The sequence below is a fragment of the Protopterus annectens genome, chromosome 8.part0, assembly GCF_019279795.1.
Source record: "Protopterus annectens isolate FY-2018-M chromosome 8.part0, PAN1.0, whole genome shotgun sequence".
Lineage (NCBI taxonomy): Eukaryota > Metazoa > Chordata > Ceratodontiformes > Protopteridae > Protopterus > Protopterus annectens.
Window position 1 is genome coordinate 1,972,428,962 of NC_056741.1, and position 22,816 is coordinate 1,972,451,777.

The window sequence follows — 22,816 nt, forward strand, 5'->3', positions numbered from 1 at the left end:
CAAACGGCACAACATCTTGCTGTGAGGCGACAACGCTACCGCAGCACCACCAATCCCTATTTTTGGGTCTTTGCCCTCCATTATTTTAAGCTTTGTCCAGATTTCTTGTGCTAAGAGGTTGAGAGGTATGGAGGTATGGTATGGAATGCCCTAGTTGGGGGGAAGGCAGGTTAGTCATTTAACTGGATCAGGCTTGACCCTGTAACTTGGTTACAAGAGACAAGAGCCTGAATCCTCTACCAGCTACCAGACAGCTGAAGGAAATGTAAGTTTGAGTTTCAGTACATTTTCATAGAATTATGAGTTTCAGTGCATTTTCATTGAATTGTGAGTTTCAAGGGAACAGAAGTTTACTGTTTCTCATGCTAAGTCTGTTTTCAATGTGCAACTAACTGTCTTGTTTAGCAAATGTCAGTCACTGTTTGTGCTGTAGAATTTGAAACCAGTGTTAGTAGCATAATTGCCTTTGGTGCAGAAGGCTGTGGATTCTACTCCCACACCATGTGGAATAGATGGAGTGCTGATATTGCAGTGCCCTTTCGATTGCTGATTATTCAGTGCATTTTAAGGGGGAATAGGGGTTCTGCACTCCTGAGTGTGTCCTCCTTTGTATGAGATGCCTCATAACTATGAACTTGTCATTTTGCCAGTCATTCCCTATTAAATATTACAGGCTTATCAATTTTTTTAATCTTACATAGGCAATTAATTCTTCAAGTGCAGCAAGCACAGAATTTGTAGATGAAACACTGAAACTTCTTCGTTAGTTACAGATCTCTTTAATGTGGAATTATTCAGATGTCTTTTACATCTGTAGAGATTGTGCTTATTGATTAATATTGCTGGATTGTAATGACATAAGGCTGAGTTGCCTTTTATGTTTGAAATTCAAAACTACAAATGTAAAACACATTTGACAAGTGGTGCTGTATTATACAAGGAATATAATTTAATACAATCAGAAAGGTAAATCAAAGAGCACATACATGTATGCATGGCCCTATAAATGTGTGCAAGGAGCCTGTGGTTTGAAAACGACCTAAGGGTAAACTTAATCCTCTACTGGCCCGATGCATTTTCTTTGAATGTGGGTTTTATGTCATTTGAATGTGAGTTTCAAGGACAGAGAAGTTTACTGCTCATGCTAAGTCTGTTTTCATTCTGAGACTGCATTGTTTGTTTGGCAAGTGGCTATCAGTGTTTGTGCTATTTTATTTTGTTATTTTATTTCAATATCTGTAATAATTGTAGAAGTAAATAAGAAAGCAGTGCATACACATACAAATTTGAACGGTGTTTATGGTAACTGGAGAGAAATAGCCAAGTAGTGGAACACTGGAATGGCTGGGGAGGGGGCTGCTGTGGGGGGGGGGGTAGAGGTTTGCTGCAGATGGGGCTGCCCCTATTTATTACCCTGCCTATCACCTCATTTGACCTTGATCTGGCTCTGGTGATACCCTTTATGTACCACTTACAAGTTTGCATTTTACTCTGTATGTTAAATTTTGTTGAATAAAAAAGTATAGTCAAAGTAGCACTTGAAATGGTAGGATTGGGAATGCTGAGTTCTGAAATGTGGAAACTGAACAACTGAAATTTCAGGCTTACATATATTAACTTTATGACTGACATTTCTCAAAATATTCCCTTTTATCCACTGTATGTATAATCTCAGAGTTGATATATATCAGTTTGGGGGTGTGGGGAGTTTGCCATCCTACACTGCTTTGTTCTGGGAGGCTTTCCCCCTACAAAATCAAGTTTAAAGAAAAAAAGTGATGTCTAATACTCACTCTTCTATATTTTTTGTCTTTTTTTCCATAGTGTTGGGACTCAGCATACAGCAAACTAATTAAAAAAAAGCTGCTATTGGGGATACAATGTAACTGTAATTTCATCTTGAATTCTCATATTGTTTTTAATATTTTTGAGTACGTGTGAGATACAATAGAATATATTAATATAAGATATATTACAATAGAAGAAGGAAATACACAATAGAAGAACAGGATATATCCATATTGGTTGTAGTTTCTTGCTTATTTTATCAACTGCAACAGAGGGAAATACCAATGAAGGAAAGTACAGCTATGTAAGTAAATTTACCATACAAGTAGATGTTCAAATGATCACTGTTGCAGTACCCTGAGTTATATGGGTTATGTCTTACATAGGGTATAATAGCTGTCCAGTTTCCAAAGTTTCAGGGCACCTTCCAAGCATCCAACCCATTAGTCAACTTGAGCTGAGCTGCCTAAAATGATAGGTTTGGGTGACAAGCCCTTCAGAGCTTTCATGCCAAATGAGTGATGGAGGCTGAGTTCTGAGAAGACGTTGCTAGGAATAGCATAAAATAAATGTAAACACCCTGGTATAAAAAAAAAACACCAAGGGAGGGGGGGTGGAATTAGGGAACAGCTACTGCAGTAGTAATCATTTGAACATCTAAGTTTACCTACATAACTGTACTGTTTTATTCATAGTACAGTTGTGTACTACGTTATTCATTCTGATCACTGCTGAAGTACCTAAGCTATATGTATGGGTAGATTACCATAGTTTAGATCAACTGGGAGGTAGAAGCAGAAGGGTCCAGGAGCCACAGGAGAATGGTCCTAGCAAAGCCTGACCTAGACCTGGAAAATTAATTTTGTTTGTAATGCTTTGTGCAACTATGTGCAGAAGGCCAAGTTGCTGCTTCTAGAATACTTGTAGCGTGTAAACTTTTACAAAAAGCCATAGATGAAGCCAAGGCCTTGGTAGAACATGGCTTTACCCTGCCTGGAATAGTTTTGTTGTGGTGGAAATAACAAAAGTTAGTAGCCCAAGACAACTATTTGGAAACAATCTGCTTTAGCACAAGTTTTCCCTTCTTAACTTCACAAGAAATGAATAACTAATCAGAAGTACTGAAAGATTTTGGTCTGTCAACATAGTACAAGAGATGTCTGTGGACATCCAAGGTAGGAAGTATCCTTTCTCCCTCATTTTGGGGTTCAGGAAATTACACAGGAAAATGGAGAGTTTGGCTTAAAGTAAATTCGGATACCACTTTACGCATAAAAGAAGGATTAGTTCTCAAGGAAACCCTGTCTCTGTGGAAAATTAGATAAGGGTGACCTACGTTAAGAGCTTGCAACTCAGATGCTCTACTTGCTGAAATCAGGGCAACCATCAACACTTTTTGCCATGTTAAGAACCTCAAGTCAGCCAGATTAGCTGGTTGAAAAGGAGCAAGTGTTAGCTTCTCTAGCACAAAATTAAGATCCCAAGGAGGAGCCACTGTTTTTCTTGGAGGCCTCTTATGTAAAACTCTTTTCAAAACCATTTTCTTATTAGAATTCCTTGAAAGGGGGAAATCCATGGGCAAACATGTTAAAATGGCTGACAAATGAACCCTGATAGAGGAGCAAGACAGGCCATAGGAAAATAACTCACACAACTATTGCAAAACCAGAGAAATGCTAGCCCTGAATGGGTGCTGGTTAAGTTGCTGACACCAACAGGAAAAGCTTTTCCATTTACTAATAAATGATCTTCTGGTAACAGGCTTTCTTGCCTCCACTAGTGCCTACTGCATATCCTCAGTAAACAGGTGCCTGAAAGGTATTAAGACCGTATCAGTCAGGCAGTCAACTGAAGTTGTTTGAGGTTTTTATTTTGAGGGATTCCTTCTGAATCTTCCAGAAATGCCATGGATATCAGTGGAAAGGGTGAAAAAGCATACAGGAATAATCATGTCAAAGGAAAAGAAAAGATATCTATCTTCCAGGCCTTTTCTTGGAGTCATGGAGCAGAATTTTGCCACCTGATTATTCAGAGAGGAGGCAAAAAGATTGGCTTGAGAAACTCCCCACAGATGGATCAAGTCTTGGAAGACCACTGATCTAGTTTTTTTCATGACAGTCTGTCTTTGTCCTGCTCAGCTTGTCTGACACACAATTTTGTTCTGATGGAATGTAGGAGGCCTGTAGAATGAAACTGCTGTAAAGCTATATCCTATGATAACATGGCTAGTCTGCAAAGGGGGTAAGACCTGGTTCCCCCTTGCTTCTTTATTATCAGATCACTGTGGTATTGTCCATGACAACTTTAAGTAGTCCTGATGACCAAAGCTAATTCAGAGAGTTGAGTGGCTTATTAAGGGCAAGCTTCTCATTTACATTTATGTGCTTGTGTCTGTCTTTGTTGTCCCAGATACTTTACTCTTTCATTCCCCCTGACACTGCTCCCCAAGCAAACTCTGAGGCATTGATAATGACTGACTGCTTTACAGCAGGAAGGAAGAATGGGAGACCTGGATTCAGGGATACTTCATGTGTCTACCAAGCAGTTTCTGTTCTCACAAATCCCAGAACTGAAATCTGAAGATAATGGGTGTTGGTGTTGGGACCAAACAGACTTCAGATAGTATTGTATCCTCATCATGTGGAGTCTTGCCAGAGGTATCATGAGAATCACAGATGCCATGAGACCCAGAATCCTGAGGTATTCCCTTGCGGTGACCAAAGTCTGAGTGGAAAATCCCTTGAATAATCTAAATATAGATCTATTGCTTCCTGCGATAGAAGATCTCTTTGTACTAATGTGTCTAGCAGACACCCCAAGTACACAATCTTGTGTGATGGAGTCAAAAATACTTTTGAATGTTCTCTTGGTATCCCAGCCTGTATAGGAGATCTTTCAGCCAAGTGAAAGATTCCTGACAGTATATAAAAATGACTCTGCAAAGATAAGCAAGTCCTTTAAATATACAAAAATATGGATACCCTGTAGCCTACAATGTGCTAAAACTGGAAACTGACACTGTGAACCCTTATGGAGTAGTGGATAGCCCAAAGGGTAAGAAAGAGAACTGATAATATGATCCAGACACCTTAAGCAGCATCTGAAGTCTGGATGGATAGGAATATTGATGTTAAGCATCTTTAAAATCTAAGGTTAATAAAACACCTCAAATGAGGAAGAGGTAAAAGACTGTGTAGTGAAAGCATTTTGAACTTGGGTACCATCATGAGCTGGTTTAGGAAAGAAAGTTCCAGAACTGGTCTCCAGGCATTTTCTTTCTTTGGCACCAGAAGCATTCTTGAATGAAAACCTCTTTCTCATTGGGAAAGAGGAACTGTTTCTATTACTTCCCATCCCCTCTGAGAAAGCATGTGCTGTAGAACAAGAGGGAGCATGGGGTTTTGCCTAGTGGATGTGGAATAATTCTGTGCAAAAGAGGGATCTATTCCCACTGCCATCTGTACTCCTGCCAAACAGAGAAACGGAGATTCAAACTCTCTGGAAGGGATAAAAGAGTGCCAGAGAGTGTGTGTGTGTGTGTTGGGGGGGGGGGGGTCAAGGTCTCTTACATACTCATTCTGACTTATTTGACTGCACTTTGTTCTGGACTTTCCCTGCTTTCTTTTTGGAATCTCCCTACAATTATTTTTTAAATGTATTTTTACCAACATTTTACTGAGACTGCATTTTGTTTCTTGCCAAAATTGGATGAGTGAGCAGAAAAACCCTTGGAAATTTTAGAAGAGCGCTGAAAAATCTCAGTGATTCTCTGTATCAACTTACCCCTCTCATCACATCTGGTTTCATGGTGTAATGGTTATCACCAAGGACTTTGAATCCAGTGATATGAGTTCACCTTATAGACACAAAGTACAGGGTTTGATTCTGACCTTTGGTTATTGACTACTCTTAAAATGTACTTCAGGGCTGTTAGCCTAGTATTCATGAACCTATGAACCCCTGAACCTATAACCTCAACAGCAGAGGGACCAAAATTAAAACTCTTTCCAAAGGTCAGTTCAAAGTCTCATTTTCGTCATCCTCAGGGGCAAACCTCCTCAACACAGAAGCAGTAGGCACAGCTCTGGATGTAGTACCTAAAAAGTTGTAAACACCTTTTAAACAATGAGTAATGACCTTTGAAACTGATGAAACTAAACCACATAATGTAGATTTTTCCTCACAGGAAGGAACTGCAAATAAAACATTACTCATACTTTCACAATTATAATAAATGTTAACATGTGAGCCTGACAATTCAAAATTCTTAAAATTAAAGCCCCCCCCAAACTTATCAATTGTTTTACAGTTATTGTCAGAAGGGGAAGGATTAGAGTTAACAAAATGCTTGGCAGCAGCTAGATTGACTACAACTATAGCTGCTGAATCAGGCCTGGGGTGAGTGTAGAGAAATCTGAAAGACTGAGGAACTTTGTATATTTTGTCTGCTTCTTATGTGCAGTAAGCTGGTTATTAGGAAAACCAAAGGCTGTGACATACAGATCCTCCAATTCTGGCAGCGGGGGTGGGAGGAGGTTCTGGGAATTCCAGTTGTAACATTTCATATTATACAATGACCCGCCCCCATTAATATTCAAAAACGTGCATGCTGATTGGTCAGCGTGCACGCTGTAAATCAGTTATAGTAATGGAGAAAAGGTCCGGTTGCCCAGACTTTTTCTATTACTATAACTCTTTTTTTAAGCAATGGAGAACGCAAGATCTCTGTTGAGATTCTCCGTTGCTTTTTAAAGCTGTCAACATAGTGAGACAGTTTGCAAACAGCAACGGAGATCTTGCTTTCTCCATTGCTTTTTTTCAAAACTGTCTGGCTATGTTAAATGGGTTTAACATAGCGAGACAGCTTTAAAAAAGCAACAGAGATTCTCCGTTGCTTTTTTAAAGCTGTCTCGCTATGTTAAACCCATTTAACATAGCAAACAGTTTGTAAAAAGCAACGGAGATCTTGCTTTCTCCGTTGCTTTTGCCCACAGCTCTGATGTACTGTGTAGGCATAAGCATGCTCAGTACATCAGAACTGCCGCAGAACACCAGACAGCTGCGGAAGGGCAGCAAGGAGGCATTATACAATGCCATTATTTAAGAAAAGTAATTATTTTTTTTCTTAAATAATGTCATTGTATAATAGCAATAACCCACTTGTGGGTGTGGGTAATGCTGGATTTACCCATGGTTGGCTTTGTTTGGCCACTCGGGCTTCACCCTCGTGACCAAACCACACCAACCGTGGGTAAATCCAGCATTACCCACATCCAGGCGTGCATTATTGCTATACTAGTTTCTGAGGGACTGAGAAACCGCAGTGTTCTTCCACTGAAAACACTGCCACTTTCTGGAAACAGTCTCACAGAAACAGAATCCTTGACAGGAAGATTCAGATAACATGCTATCCTATGAATCTGAATGAGGATTCTGATGAGAAAAAGCTGTATCTATCCCATCACATTCCTCTCCAGATTCAATTTCTTGAGTCTCTTCAGGAAAAGAGGAATCCTTTTTCTCTTACCAAAAACCACCTAAGAAGGGTCAACAGCATGTACAAGACGCTGAGCCAGACATAGTAAACTACTCCTGTCCAGTGAAACTGGAGCAGGAGAAGATGTATGTTTAGTTTTCTGCTTCTTTTTGACAGGAAAATTAGGGAAACAGGATTTTTAATGGCAGCAAAAACCTCTCCAGTGATGGACATAACATTATGGTTAAGCAGGGGCATCTTGACATAACATTATGGTTAAGCAGGAGCATCTTCCCTAACTCTTCTTCCAACACCAATAAAAGTTGCTCTTCCTTACCCCCTAAGGGGACCCCAAAGGTTGCAGAGGATTTGGCTAACCCCCCAGTCCATAGTGGCTATCTGGGCAACTCCAGGGGGATCCAGGGGAAAAAGAGTGGTCTGAGGAACCAGCTTTGGCCACAGAAAAATCACCCACCTGTGGCAGAGGCAAATTGCTAGCCTGCTGTGGTGGCAAAAGCTGTTTAGTTAACTTTTTCTTTTTTGTGGCTGAAAGAAGGATTAACTCTGGGGCCAGTAGTTTGTTCAATAGTCAACCAGAAAATTGTGCCTGTTTAATGAGGAAACTAAGTAGCCCTTCTTCTTTCGACTTTTTCGTGGTTAGGGGTCGCCACAGCGGAACTCCGGTCCGCTAATGATTGGCAGTAGATTTTTTTACTGCACAAGTTGGTAAAATTCCAAAAGTAGTATAAATTTCTTTCTCAGTAAGAACACAATAAAAAGCAAACTTTAAACACATCAAAAAGTAATTTAAACACACTTCCTTCAGAGGAGAAAAAAAATGGTTGTAGAATGTTTAAATCAATTTTCAAACTGCCAAATACAAAAGTGTGCTCCTGTTTAAAAGTACAGCACAGTCACATGACAGTCAATAAAAACACAGCTTAAAAAGTACTTTCCCACACAATAAAGTAAATTTAAATATTAAAATAATATGTGAAAGCTTTTTTCCCAAAGGGAACTTATCTTCCCAGCAATGGAACAGCGCAATCCAAGTGTTGATCCTCTGAAACCCAGGAGGAGTGCACTCTTTAGCAGCAGGAAATCTCTGATGGGCTTAGCATCCAAACCTGTATTTTCAGTCAGCTCAGCTCAAACCGACTAACAGTCTGGTTGAGTGGATGATGCCCTGAATCTTTGGAGGATGGCCAGCTATTGTATCCTATGTAGGATATACCAAAATATACCTTAGGCTACTGCAGCAGTGATCAGTATAAAGAACATAGTTTGTTGCATGGGTGTCTTCATAGGATGAAGATTAGAAGGAGGAGAAGTAAAGGTGAATTAAGCTTGGATGTAAATGTTGCCCTTTTCAGGTCCTTACGTAATTCACAGTGATGATTCTTTGCTGAGGAATGGCAAGTCTGTTACACTACAATATGCATTTTCTATTCTGCCAGAGTTCCTGGTGATTGATTAGTCAGGAATACACTAAAAACAGGAGACATATGACAAGCTCATATCTTGGACAGGTCTCTAATTGTCTAAAGCAGTCCATTAATTGACTGTAATTCTCTGCACTGCCTGTTTGTCAGGCAGTATGAAGTTACTTGGTGTAAAATGCCTATGTACTTAATGCTGTCTGCACAATTATTCAAAGTTTCTCGAGTAGTGACAAGATCAGCTGCATAGGTTATATGATAACTACAACTACAAAATGAATATATGTGTTTTATTTGCATTTAAAATCAGATGGGAGTACTTAACTCATACCTCATGTTTGGACAATACACTGCTCAATTTTGTCCTGAGTAATGGGAACAATATTTCTGTATTAACAGAGGAGTGTTGTTATTATACTATACAAGCATAAAGTCAGAAAACTGCAAAAGTATACTGTTAGCATATATATGTATATCGAACAATAGGGGTCCAAGAACTGATCTATTAGTAAATCTCCATATGCAAGAAGCTCAGACTAATATAAAGACATTTATTTTACTATGTAGTTTCACTTATTTAAATAGCTAGTAAATAGCTATTAAATCAAATGAGTATATTACTGTTCACTCCTAGAGGAGGAAGTCTAGTTATGAGACACTCAGAGTTCATGGAATTGAAAACCTTATACATATCAAGAAACTTGCAGCTACAATCACTCCCTTATTTAAACCAAAATAAATACAATCAAATGCAGATAGAAGAACAATTTTAATTAAGCAAACATTGCTGAATCTATGCCTAGAATGGTTACTGTTAGACTCAAGATATTACATGATTTGTTGATGTACAAAATTTATAGTATCTCAGCCAAGCTACTGAGTACAGAGTAAGCCTATAGTCCTCCCTCCATAGCAGTATCAGTTTTCCTAGCACTAGTGCTGGAACTCTGCCTTTGGGCCTATATTATATAGCCGAAGTTTCAAAACTTCGAAACTCAAATGAGCGAACTCATATGAGCGAAGTTCGAAACATTGACTATATAATAAAATTTTAAAAAAAGTACCTTACCCCTCTGAGCAGGGGGGCAAGCCCCCCTTGCACTCCCACACCCTCCCTACTTAAATATACCAACTCCGAGAAAGCACTTCAGTGCAGAAAGGGAAAATTTCCCATTCTGCGCGTGAAAAGCCATTGACTTTCACCTTCGACCTTTCCGACATTCAATCATATGATGTCGACCATCTATGATTCGAACATTGTAATGGTCGCTCATCTAATATAGATCCTCTGCCATCTTGGATACCTTTGTTGATAAGATGTTTAAGTGGGCTGACACTTGAGATTGCTGCTAGCTTAACAAATGTAGAAGGGAGATAGGCATAGCTTTTTGATCCAGGAAAAAAAAAAGATGACATGGACAAGGAAGCCAAGGTGAGGAACATGAGCAGACAGCAGTGACAAACTGTAGAAGAAAGTTAAAGCCAGAGGAGACCATGCAGGAACAGCAACAAAGAATGAGCAGGAAGGAAGTTGGCAGGCAATGACAGCTGGATGAATAGAAAGGATTGAGGGGAAGGAGCAGAAAAGTGATGCTCATTATGGGGCCAGAGCTGAGGAGGGATGAATAGAAGGAAACAGAGAAAGAGAGAGAATGAAAGAACAGGAGGAAATCACAACAGAAGAAGGAAGAATATAGGGAGCCAGGAGGGGCTAAGTGTAGGTACAGCTTGTAGAAAAATATAAGAGAAATGGGAATGTGATCAAGCAGAGCAAAGAGATGCATACAGTTAGCAGTGACAGTGTTAGGAGCTTTATGTTCCAATCAAAAGGATGAGACTACAGCAGGGATGGGTGGTGGTATGAGAATGGAAGTGAATGACATGAGAGATGGGGGCAGAGGAGATGCTTCTTGTAATTATGATAAGAAAATGTAAAGCTCACTACTAACGCAACAGCTAGTAAACAAAAAATTGTAGTGAAAAAATCAAGCCGTTGCTCCACAGCTGTAACGGAATCACTTTCACGATGCTTTAAGTAGAATAAATCAAACCTTTCGGTCCAGTTAGATAAAACAAATGCCACCAGAAGAAAAAATGTAATTTTGAAAGACCATTCGGTCCTATTTTATTAAAAAATAATTAAAAGCTCAATAATTCAAGAATTCAAAAAATCCATGGCTTGTGTTCAATTCAAAGGTTAAAACCTTAGTTTGAATCCAAGTATAGAACAAAAACTTCTTTATGGCAAATATTTACCAAAATAGCACATAAATCACAAGCTACAAAGTCCTCAGCTGCTGCGAATCTTCCCCGTGAAAAATAAATCAATTGCTGAAGCTGCATATATTGTAAATAGAACTTCCACGCTGTCAAGGGCTGAATAAGGCTCAAATGCCTTGCAATACGTGGATGTAAAAGTATTTCTGCAGATAATATTAGCTGGTGCAGCTACCTGTAAAGTCCCAAAATAACTCGATAAGGGCTTTCGGTAAAACCTTCTTCAGATCATATCAAATAGGGACTCCATCTTTTCCTTTTAACAAAGATCTCAGCCAATAAGCTTCCAAATACTAAATGACGCCTTTTTTTCAAAAAAAGTTACAGCCAATGGCTTTACTATTAATGCAACACACCTTCTCTTTCTGTAATACTAGGTCTCCTAGTATTTAAAATAGGCTTTAAAGGTATGACAGCATTCAAACCTGGAGGGCAGTCCGCTCGTAAGTTAATAATCCACCTTGCTTCACATAATTCAGTATTATTAGTAATATCTCCTCGCTTGATCTTGCTATGAATCTGATCAATGGCTTTGAAATTAAAACTATGGTTCGGAAAGTTCTTAATGTGAACTGCTAGTGCATTGTGCATGTCTGCCTTGCGTATATCATTCAAATGTCGCAGTATCCTTTTTTTAAAAATCTGGTTTGTTTTTCCAACATAGAATGAAGTGCAATTTCTACAAGTTGCCAAATAAACTATGTTCTTGGTAGTACAGGTCACTTTGCATTCAAATATGTATTCACGATCTGTATTTGGATGTCTGAAAACATTACTTTTATCTATATGTCCACAAGCTATACAATTGCCACATTGAAAAGTCCCTTTTCTTCCTGTTAAAATTGGTTTTCCAAAACCATCCTTGGTGCATAAAAGCCTTTTAATATTTTTTTCTATTTTTATAACCATACCGTGGTGTTTCACCCACTATTTTGCAAAGATTAGAATCTTGAGTTAAAATCGGACAGAATTTTGAGATAATCTCTTTGACTTGTTTATTATCTGTACTGAAGGTTAGCATTAATCTTGCAGGTTGTACATTCATATTTGTGTCTTGTTCAGTAGACACTGCAAAATTACTACAAGAATTTCTGACTAAGGCATCATTCATTTCTTTATTCTGGAAATTGCTTAAAGTTTGAACAGTCTCTTGCTCAGAGTATCCACGTCTTAATAGACGTTCCTTCAAATCCATGGTTTCCTGTTGGACAACCTCCTTCTTTGAACATCTTTTAGTAATTCTCGATATTTCATTTTTCATTATATTTTTAGTAATACGTCTTGGATGCATGCTGTTCCTATGGAGGTAATGGTTCCTCCAAGTTGTCTTCCTAAACAGAGATGTCTCTAAATCACCTACATCATTTCTGTTGATGCAAACATCAAGAAAACTGATTTGATGCCGTGAATATATTGTCTCTCCCAATCTGATAAAACAATGTTAGCATAACTATTACGGCAGGGGGTGCCCATGGCTACCCCCCATTGCTGCCAGTAAATATCTTGGTCATAGGTGAAAAAGTTGGTTTCAAGTACCATTTCTAATAGAGAGCAAATGAAATTTGCATTTTTATAATTATTACTTCTCCAATAACTTTTCTGATGGTTTCCAACCCATATGTTTTTGGAATAGATGTAAATAAGCTTGTAACATCCATTGTAGTCAGAGGCAGATTGCTCTTATCATTAGTTGTCTGCATAACTGTATTCAATTTCTTCAGAAAGTCGTCAGAGCCAGAACAGGAAAAGGAAAAAGACTATGAATTAGATGAAAGTTCATTGGTAGTGAATCCGTCGAGACATATTTTGAGCAAAGAAGAATTGAGTGCTTTAGAAAAAGGTCTGAGTTTCATACCATCTTTTAAATCAGACCTTAGTGAATTTGTTTTAGATCTAAAATGTTTTGCACGTAATGTGTCTTTGAAAAATATATTTGGAAATGCGAAGCAAGGTCACAGGGCACTTAAAAAACCTAGTGCATTTGTTCCGACCAATCATCCAGCACTCAACTTATTTGTTCGGATGTGTAGTGATGAAGTGGAAAAGATAAGAGGAGGTAACAACACCAAGCATTTCCATAATGTCTCTCCACAAGAAAGAAAGGCCTTCCTTAATTTACAACAAAATGATGACATAGTGCTGAAACCAGCTGATAAGGGAGGAAGTATTGTAATACTTACTTTGGAAAAATATAGGACTGGAATGGAAACTATGCTAGGAAACCATACAACGTATATGCTAGTCAACTCTCAGAAACTTGATTTGCATATTAAGAAAGTACAAGATCAACTGTGTTATATGTTACTGGAAGGCAGCATAGATACTGAACAGTATGACTTTTTCAAAATTGACCATCCTACCATCCGTTCTATCAGTGGGTTACTGAAAATACACAAGAGTATTAGTAATCCACCACTTCGCCCAATAGTAGCTGGCCAAGTTTGGATAACAGAGACCATGTCTCTCTTTGTCGGAAAAGAACTGAAAACTTTGTTAGCTAATATACCTACTGTATTACGAGACTCTGATGACTTTCTGAAGAAATTGAATACAGTTATGCAGAAATCTAATGATAAGAGCAATCTGCTGCTGACTACAATGGATGTTACAAGCTTATTTGCATCTATTCCAAATACATATGGGTTGGAAACCGTCAGAAAAGTTATTGGAGCAAGTAATAATTATAAAAATGCTAATTTAATTTGCTCTCTATTAGAAATGGTACTTGAAACCAAATTTTTCACCTATGGCCAAGATATTTACTGGCAGCGATGGGGGGTAGACATGGGCACCCCCTGCGCTAATAGTTATGCTAACATTGTTTTATCAGATTGGGAGAGGCAATATATTCTTAGCTCCACAAATCCATGGTTTCATTGTGTCAATTTTTTTGGCCGTTTTGTAGATGATCTTTTTTTTATTGTGGGAAGGTAATGAGATACAGTTTGAACAATTTTTGCAATACCTAAATGGAACTACTTCATTTTTGAAACTAACAAGTGAACATTCACAACATCAAATCAGTTTTCTTGATGTTTGCATCAACAGAAATAATGTAGGTGATTTAGACATCTCTGTTTAGGAAGACAACTTGGAGGAACCATTACCTCCATAGGAACAGCATGCATCCAAGACATATTACTAAAAATATAATGAAAAATGAAATATCGAGAATTACTAAAAGATGTTCAAGAAAGGAGGTTGTCCAACAGGAAACCATGGATTTGAAGGAACGTTAAGCAATTTCCAGAATAAAGAAATGAATGATGCCTTAGTCAGAAATTCTTGTAGTAATTTTGCAGTGTCTACTGAACAAGACACAAATATGAAAGTATAACCTGCAAGATTAATGCTAACCTTCAGTACAGATAATAAACAAGTCAAAGAGATTACCTCAAAATTCTGGCCGATTTTAACTCAAGATTCTAATCTTTCCAAAATAGTGGGTGAAACACCGTGATATGGTTATAAAAATAGAAAAAATATTAAAAGGCTTTTAATCACCAAGGATGGTTTTGGAAAACCAATTTTAACAGCAAGAAAAGGGACTTTTCCATGTGGCAATTGTATAGCTTGTGGACATATAGATAAAAGTAATGTTTTCAGACATCCAAATACAGATCGTGAATACATATTTGAATACAAAGTGACCTGTACTACCAAGAACATAGTTTATTTGACAACTTGTAGAAATTGCACTTCATTCTATGTTGGAAAAACAAACCAGATTTTTAAAAAAAGGATACTGTGACATTTGAATGATGTACGCAAGGCAGACATGCACAATGCACTAGCAGTTCACATTAAGAACTTTCCGAACCATAGTTTTAATTTCAAAGCCATTGATCAGATTCATAGCAAGATAGCAAGATCAAGCGAGGAGATATTACTAATAATACTGAATTATGTGAAGCAAGGTGGATTATTAACTTACGAGCGGACTTCCCTCCAGGTTTGAATGCTGTCATACCTTTAAAGCCTATTTTAAATACTAGGATACCTAGTATTACAGAAAGAGAAGGTGTGTTGCATTAATAGTAAAGCCATTGGCTGTAACTTTTTTTGAAAAAAAGGCGCCATTTAGTATTTGGAAGCTTATTGGCTGAGATCCTTGTTAAAAGGAAAAGATGGAGTCCCTATTTGATATGATCTGAAGAAGGTTTTACCAAAAGCCCTTATCGAGTTATTTTGGGACTTTACAGGTAGCTGAACCAGCTAATATTATCTACAGAAATACTTCTACATCCATGTATTGCAAGGCATTTGAGCCTTATTCAGCCCTTGACAGCGTGGAAGTTCTATTTACAATATATGCAGCTTCAGCAATTGATTTATTTTTCACGGGGAAGATTCACAGCAGCTGAGGACTTTGTAGCTTGTGATTTTATGTGCTATTTTGGTAAATATTTGCCATAAAGAAGTTTCTGTTCTATACTTGGATTCAAACTAAGGTTTTAACCTTTGAATTGGACACAAGCCATGGATTTTTTGAATTCTTGAATTATTGAGCTTTTAGTTATTTTTTAATAAAATAGGACCGAATGGACTTTGAAAATTACATTTTTTCTTCTGGTGGAATTTGTTTTATCTAACTGGACCAAAAGGTTTGATTTATTCTACTTAAAGCATTGTGAAAGTGATTCTGTTACAGCTGTGATGCTTCTTGTAATTAGATGTTAATTTATTAAGTGGATTAAAAGTCTTTGCAAGAGAGAGACAGGATTTCAACCCAAGGAGGTAGAAATACACATTCTGACACATGAAGACAACAGTAACCTGTCACAGGAGATATCTTATCTAGTAGCTACCAGGGCCATGTACATGACAGAGATGTAGGAGAAGAGAAGGTTAGAAATACCATTATCCAAAGGGGAACCTTTGCCACTAGACAGCATTCATGGTAAGGAATGGGGAGTGCAATGACTTGCTGGGAGTAGGAATTAGTACTGTTAGGAGAATGGAAGGAGGTTTAGCAAATCTTAACACTGAAGGACATCAGTCCTCAGATGGTGGGTAGAAATGTATATCTCCATAACTGCACCTTTATACTACAATGGGAGGGGAGAACCAGATTTGGTAGAACACAAAGGCACTAAGAACAAAGGAAAAATGGGCACAGATCTCAGCAAGAGTATCAAAGGTAACTCAGATAGCTGGGAAGTTTCTATATACAATGATAATCTGGGCAAGACCTCTAATCAGTGATGCAGAGAGGGAGCTACTCCATTATCTTGGAAATGCGGACCACTGACAAGGATAAATAAACTACTCCTTTTAGTTTTTCTTGATCAAATTGCGTGTCAAGATCTGTTTCATACATTTGATACTGCCAACACACATTTTTTCAACTTTTTTTTTCCAACTCAATATTATTTTGTGTCTGCCTTTCAAGTAATTTTTCAGCCATTCATCATGTTCTACACATTATTAGATGGCTGGAATGGTTCAAGAAACTACAGTTATAAAATTAAGAGAGACTGCATTTCTTGATTGCCTTCAAGCCTGAAATGTTGATAGGAACCACTGTGAAACTTAACTTTCTTTTTAGCTGTTTATTGATGTTGGGAGTGAGTGAATGAGTTGATGTTGCAGGTTTATACTTGTTTAGTTATTTTGGTTGGGTATAACTTTTATGTTTTAGTTTGGTTGTAATGAGTTAAAGCTTAGGCATGATAATAAATTTGATTTAATGTTGATTTGTAACTCATAACAAAAGAATGCTTTCCTAACAGTATAAAAATGTAGTATCAGTTTGAGCTAATTTTAATGTCAAAACATCCTTTAAGTGTTTATTATTATTATATGCATATCTTTTATCTGTGCTTAGCTGAACATTGTTTGTCATTGAAGTTTCTAGAGAATGTTATAGCAATAACCCACGCCTGGGTGTGGGTAATGCTGGATTTACCCACGATTGGCGTGGTTTGGTCCCGAGGGTGAAGCCCGAGGGACCAAACAAAGACAACCGTGGGTAAATCCAGCATTACCCACACCCAGAAGTGGTTATTGCTATTATCTAATTACATTATTTAAGAAAAGAAATAATTACTTTTCTTAAATAATGGCATTATAATGCCTCTTTGCTGCCCTTCCGCGAGCTGTCTGGTGTTCAGCAGTTCTGATGTACTGCGCATGCCTACGCAGTACATCAGAGCTGTGGGCAAAAGCAACGGAGAACGCAAGATCTCCGTTGCTTTTACTCTCTCGCTATGTTAAATGAGTTTAACATGGCGAGACAGCTTTAAAATAAGCAACGGAGATCTCCGTTGCTTATTTTAAAGCTGTCTCGCCATGTTAAACTCATTTAACATAGTGAGACAGGTTAAAAGCAACGGAGATCGCAAGATCTCCGTTGCTTTTCATTGTCGCTATGTTAAAGGAGTTTAACATAGCGAGACAGCTTTAAAAAAAGCAAGGGAGATCTGTGTTGCTTTTTTTAAACCTGTGTCGCTATGTTAAACTCTTTAACATAGCGAGACAGTGTATATTAACGGAAAAGTCCGGGCGACCGGACCTTTTTCCGTTAGTATATTGAGGGATTTACAATGGGCACGCTGGTTGGGCTGGCCAATCAGCGTGCACGTTTTAGAGGAGGCATTGTATAATACAGTTTATTGCATTTGCTCAGAATCTTAAATTGAACAGTCTTATTTTCTGATTCCATAAAGTAACTGCCGCTTCTGGTGAAGCACCTGGATTCATTTAATTTACTATGTGTACATAAGTGAACACAGTCCTTTCATGCTCTGTGAGGCCTTCAGCTTTTCTACTATATTTTCATGTTAATTGATCCTGCATTATTTTGCATGCTTGTCTTTCTGCCTTTGAAGTTATTACTTCTGCACTTGCAAATACTTGCAAGATGTTTCTGCTTTTTATAACTTGAATATCTTCATGATATTCTTGCTTATAGGACTTCTTAATCGCTGGTGCAGTCTTGCAGTCTCTCAGAGAAAGTGCTTTTCAGTGATCAATAATTAAGCACGGAAGGGGGGCTGTGCTTTACCCCTCTCTGAAAAGTTGGAGGGCTTGCACTTCTTCAAAAATGATTGTGCAAAAATATAGCATTTGCTTATAGTTTTAATGAGGTTAAGTACCTACTATATGAGTTTGTAAGTCCTCAGCAGCACGCAATACAGGAAATTATAGCTGGACATTTGAGTTACAAGCTTATACATATCAGAAAATGGCTTTAAGAATGTTGTTTTTCCATAGTTATACATTATCGATTGTGGTTTAAAATGACTCAGTGCCCTTTGTCCTTTCAGTTTCTACCTTCTCCCAAGCCTTTCACAATGCTGATGTTTTTCCATATGTCCAGATTAATTCAGGTCTGTCCTTCTTTTAATTTGATTTGATTCTTTCACATCTCAACAGCACTGAGTCTAGAGAAATCCTTAGTTATCCATATCAGTTTAGGTCGACAAAATGACCTAATTTAATAATGTACCGCAACAAGGGAAGGTACCCAGTTTATCGGGCATATATTTTGACTGGTTTACAGCTTTCTAAACTAAGATTACTTCAAAGGTGTGCAAAAAGTATTCAGGATACATTTGAGTGAGCATAACTTTTATCTGCATGTGAGGGGTGGGGGACAAATACAAATTTTCACTGAAAAGTTGGAGGAATGAGCTAATCAAGCTAAGATGAATTTGTATTGATAGACAAAGAAAAATAGTGAAGCTCAGTTAAAATATGCAAGGGACTGTGAGTGCATGTGTGTGTGTGTGTGTGTGTGTGTGTATGTGTGTGTGTCTGCCTGGTAGGTCACACTGGCGGGGTTAGACTCTAGATATAGGCACACGTGTGTGTGTGTGTGTGTGTGTGTGTGTGTGTGTGTGCATCTGTGCAAACTCATGTACAAAAACATATGATAACCAGCAGTGAACCACAACTTGCAAGATACTGTAGTTATCTAATTAAGGCTGCTTCCTAGAGCTATAGCATAAAGCAGCATCCTGCTGAGAATGTAACTTTATCCATTCTGCTGCCTAAACAACATGCTTGCTATAGTGCAGTCACAAACATAGCCATCATGAGCAGTAAGCAGTTTCGACCGTAATGCTCAGCTGTCCAGATTTTTGACTAAAGACATGCTGTAAGTGGATTGGATACTCTAAAATTGGCCCTAGGTGTGAGTGTGTGCATGTGTGTGCCTTCTGTGGAAGGTTGGGCATTGGGTTGGCAACTCGACACCGTAAAAACTCCACTGCCAATCATGAGCGGAAAGGTGATCTGCTGTAGTGACCCCTAACCGAGAAAAGCCGAAAGAAGAAGAAGAAGAAAATTGTTTTGTTGGTCTTTTCCTCGTAAAAGGAGTCATTTTCTGGTAAATCATTGAGGATTAAAGTCACTAAATGGTGAAGTACATTTGTGTTTGACTTCAGAAAGTATGTGCTAATGCAAAACCCATTATTCAATCCACGTTCTAAGTTTGTAAAAGCAGTATTTAAAATCTGTCCCTGATTTCAGGCCTTTATCTCCCCATTGTTTTTGGCTTTGTCCAGATTTTTTGGGCTGTGGCTGAGCGGTGTGGACTTTGTACTCATACTATCATACCGTAGTTAAACAAATGACACATTTTCAGACTGTTGCAGTTTCATTGCCATTTTCAGTAGCCTTGCTGCACAGTCTGAGTTCCAGCAAATACTGATAATACCCTAAAATATGAATTCCCTTTCTGATAAAAGGTGTGAAACAATTTACATCCTTCTGAATGAACACCAGATGCTGACAGGTAAAAGTTGTTGAATTGTGTCTGAAAGTGGCACACTTTCACAGTGCTCTGTAACATACAGATCTTACTGTACAGAGGTGTGATTATGAAAATGAACACAAGATAATTAAAATATTCCTTGTAAAGCCTTACAGAGCATGACATTTCCTATACTATATTTTTCAAAAATTGGTAATTCCTAGCCTTGAATATCTTCATAAATTCTTCAGGCCATAATCCGAAGGTCACCAGATTGACACACATGGCTCTTTAGGCTGTTTTGCTTGACTGGTGCTGATGACAGCTGTCTGCAGAAAGTAGTTGCAAATTAACAATGAGGAAGAATTTGAGACTTTTGAAGAAGGTGAACTGTTCCTGTATTGGTAAATTGTGATCATAAGAGGGATTATACAACTCATATAAATGCATTAATGGTAGTTTTTGTTCTTTTAATACCAACACCTCACTTTATTTTATACTAGTTAACTGCAGTACATGAACTGGAAAATGCATGTCTTGCCTGAGGTTATAAATGTTTGCTTATTTTTTTGAAATTCTGTTTATATTTTAGTCAAAACGAAGTCCTTTGGCGTGAAGTTATGTCACTCAGAAGGAATCAAATGCAGCAGCGGAAAATAGTAAACAAGGTAACATAAAAATACATCATGCAATGACAAAAAATGCTAATTAAAATATGTGTTTGTGTGTGTGTGTGTGTGCGTCCGTGCGTTTGTGTGCGTGTGTGCGTCCGTGCATGTATGTGCACATGTGTTTGTAGCTTATGGCAGTCAAAATATATTTCAACTGAATTCGGCCCAAGTACGTTCTTTATGTCAAATGTAATGACTGATGAACACACATGTTGGAACTGTGCAAGACTGTACTGTAGTGGGTTCTAGGAGGTATCTCCATTATATTCTTTTGCTCAGTCTCAGTGTTAGTGCAATTAGGTAGATGTGACAATCTCTAAACCTTTATTGTGCCCATGTATTCAAGCTTGTAATCAGGTAAGAGCTTTTCATAGAGCTGAAGTGATTTGTGACAGTAAATCCTACTTTAAATGTTGTTATAACTCTTGCACCTGAGTGCTATATTCTGTTAATGCCTCTAAACCCAACCTTTGTAGAATGGAGAAGGGTGTATTGCCATGCAGTAATTTTGGTGTGATGCATGAGAGGTGCATAGTTTGCCTCTGAGGTTAGCTGTTGAATGCTTCTGATAACTGATCAAAGACGTGAGGTAACCTTGATGTTAAGCCATGTGCCTACAGAGAGACCTTTTGTCACATGCAGAGCAAAAGGTGGTTATTCCAAATGCATGTCTGTCAACATGTAAAATGAGAGCATCACAGAAAAAGTATATTGTTATGTTATACTATTTGTCTCCAGTTGGTTTAATGTAGAGATCAGTTCAAGATTTTTACTCATAATAAGGATAGAGACTTAGCAGGTATGCAAAGACAGTATATGGACAGTCCTTGTGTACAGTGTGTCATGTGCACTTCTGTATGTGCTTGGGCAGTTTAGTTCCTTGGACTAAAATATAGCAGGGACCACATATATTCTACTCCACCCATATCCCCTGAATGAGACTTCACATTTTGTTTGTGAATATTATAGCTTTTTATTACCATAACTCTTTGTTTATGCTTTGTTGACTAGGTTAGTCCCACTGGGCAAGTGGCCTCTCCTCAGGAGAGATCCAAGGTGATATTCATACTGATTAGGAGAAATTTGGCCAGGACACCAGAGAACTTCCCCTATTTATTTTTCTTAGGGGGCACTTGAAAGTGGTTCCTGTTAGAGATATGGATGGACATGTACCAAAAAGTTTCAGAGGGTGAGTCACTTCAGCATACTGAGTACAGAGGTGCTTAAAAAAATAGAAAGAATGAGTTGGAAATTACTGTCACAGCTCTCACCAGTGGCAGTCTTGATGATGAGACTGCAAAACGATGGTGGCAAATGAGCCTGTGTAGGAAGATGCTGCAAAATGGAGCAAAATTATGGCTACAAAGTTTTAATTCCAAATGGAAAATGTGACTGTTGATTCTGAGGATTTACTTCCTGGTTATGAGGTGTGACTGTTGATTTGGAAGATCTACTTCCTGGTTACAAAGTGGCTGCTGGTAACACTTCTGAGATACAGGAAATTGGTGATGCATCAAAGAAGTGTAATGATGAGGCAGAAGGACACAGAAGTACTGTAGAATTGAGCCCAATGTATGCACAGGTAGTAAGTCAAGAAAAGTGGTTGAATAAGGTTGTTGGTTCTAAAAAGAAATGTCTGATAGTAAGGATCTGCATAAAAGTTGGTTGTCTAATGGACAGGTATGAACTATGAAATAATAAAGTGAAACCATTGGGTTATAAGGGATCAGATATTATGTCCCTGAAAAATGAGACACACAAGCTAGCATGCAAATCTGTTGATTTATTTCAGAGTCATGCTAATGACAGTCCATGGAAGAATTATTTTACATCACATATGATTTTCTGGGTTAAAAAAGTAAGTTTTCAATTTTGTACTGATACTATTACTAAAGAAAATATTGAACTGTATTTGAAAGATATTTGAAATGAAGTGTCTGGTTTTAGTAGGACTACTGATTCCAGTGCTATTTGGAATGAGGGAATGGGTACATGAATATTGTTAAATACTTAGGACAGTAAAAATGCCATTTATCAAGTATATGTTTAAGTAATAAATACAGAATGTGTATGGTAAAGCCAACAAAGAAAAATAAGACTTAGCCAACCTACTAGCAGATAGGTTCAATGTGAACTTCACCCCCCTGTCCCTCCTCAAAGCCCATTCAACATCTCTGATACTTGCTCCGCACCTCACATCTCTTTATATCAAGTGTGAAAGGCCCTGTCCAAGGCAAAGAACACAGCTTCCATGGGACCTGATAGTATGCCAGGCTGTATTTTGCAAAATCTCCAGCAAGAACTAGCCTCGCCATTGAGGACCCTATTCAACCATAGCCTAAGTAGAAGCTTCATTCCAGCAAAGTGGAGAACTGCCATTGTCATCCCTTTGGTACAAAGGTGGTGCCACTACTGACCCTGGAAACTATCGCCCCATCAGCTTGACAAGTCTGATCTGTAAGGCCAT

General features: G+C 38.1%; 1 protein-coding gene across 1 annotated transcript in view; it reads left to right on the plus strand.

Annotated features, from left to right (window-relative positions):
• The window catches only part of HSF4 (heat shock transcription factor 4), a 247,470-nt gene that overhangs the window by 100,735 nt on the left and 123,919 nt on the right, over positions 1–22,816 (plus strand). The window contains exon 5 of the mRNA XM_044079550.1: positions 20,271–20,346. Coding sequence (XP_043935485.1) covers positions 20,271–20,346 — 76 coding nt within the window. The remainder of the gene's footprint in view (positions 1–20,270; positions 20,347–22,816) is intronic.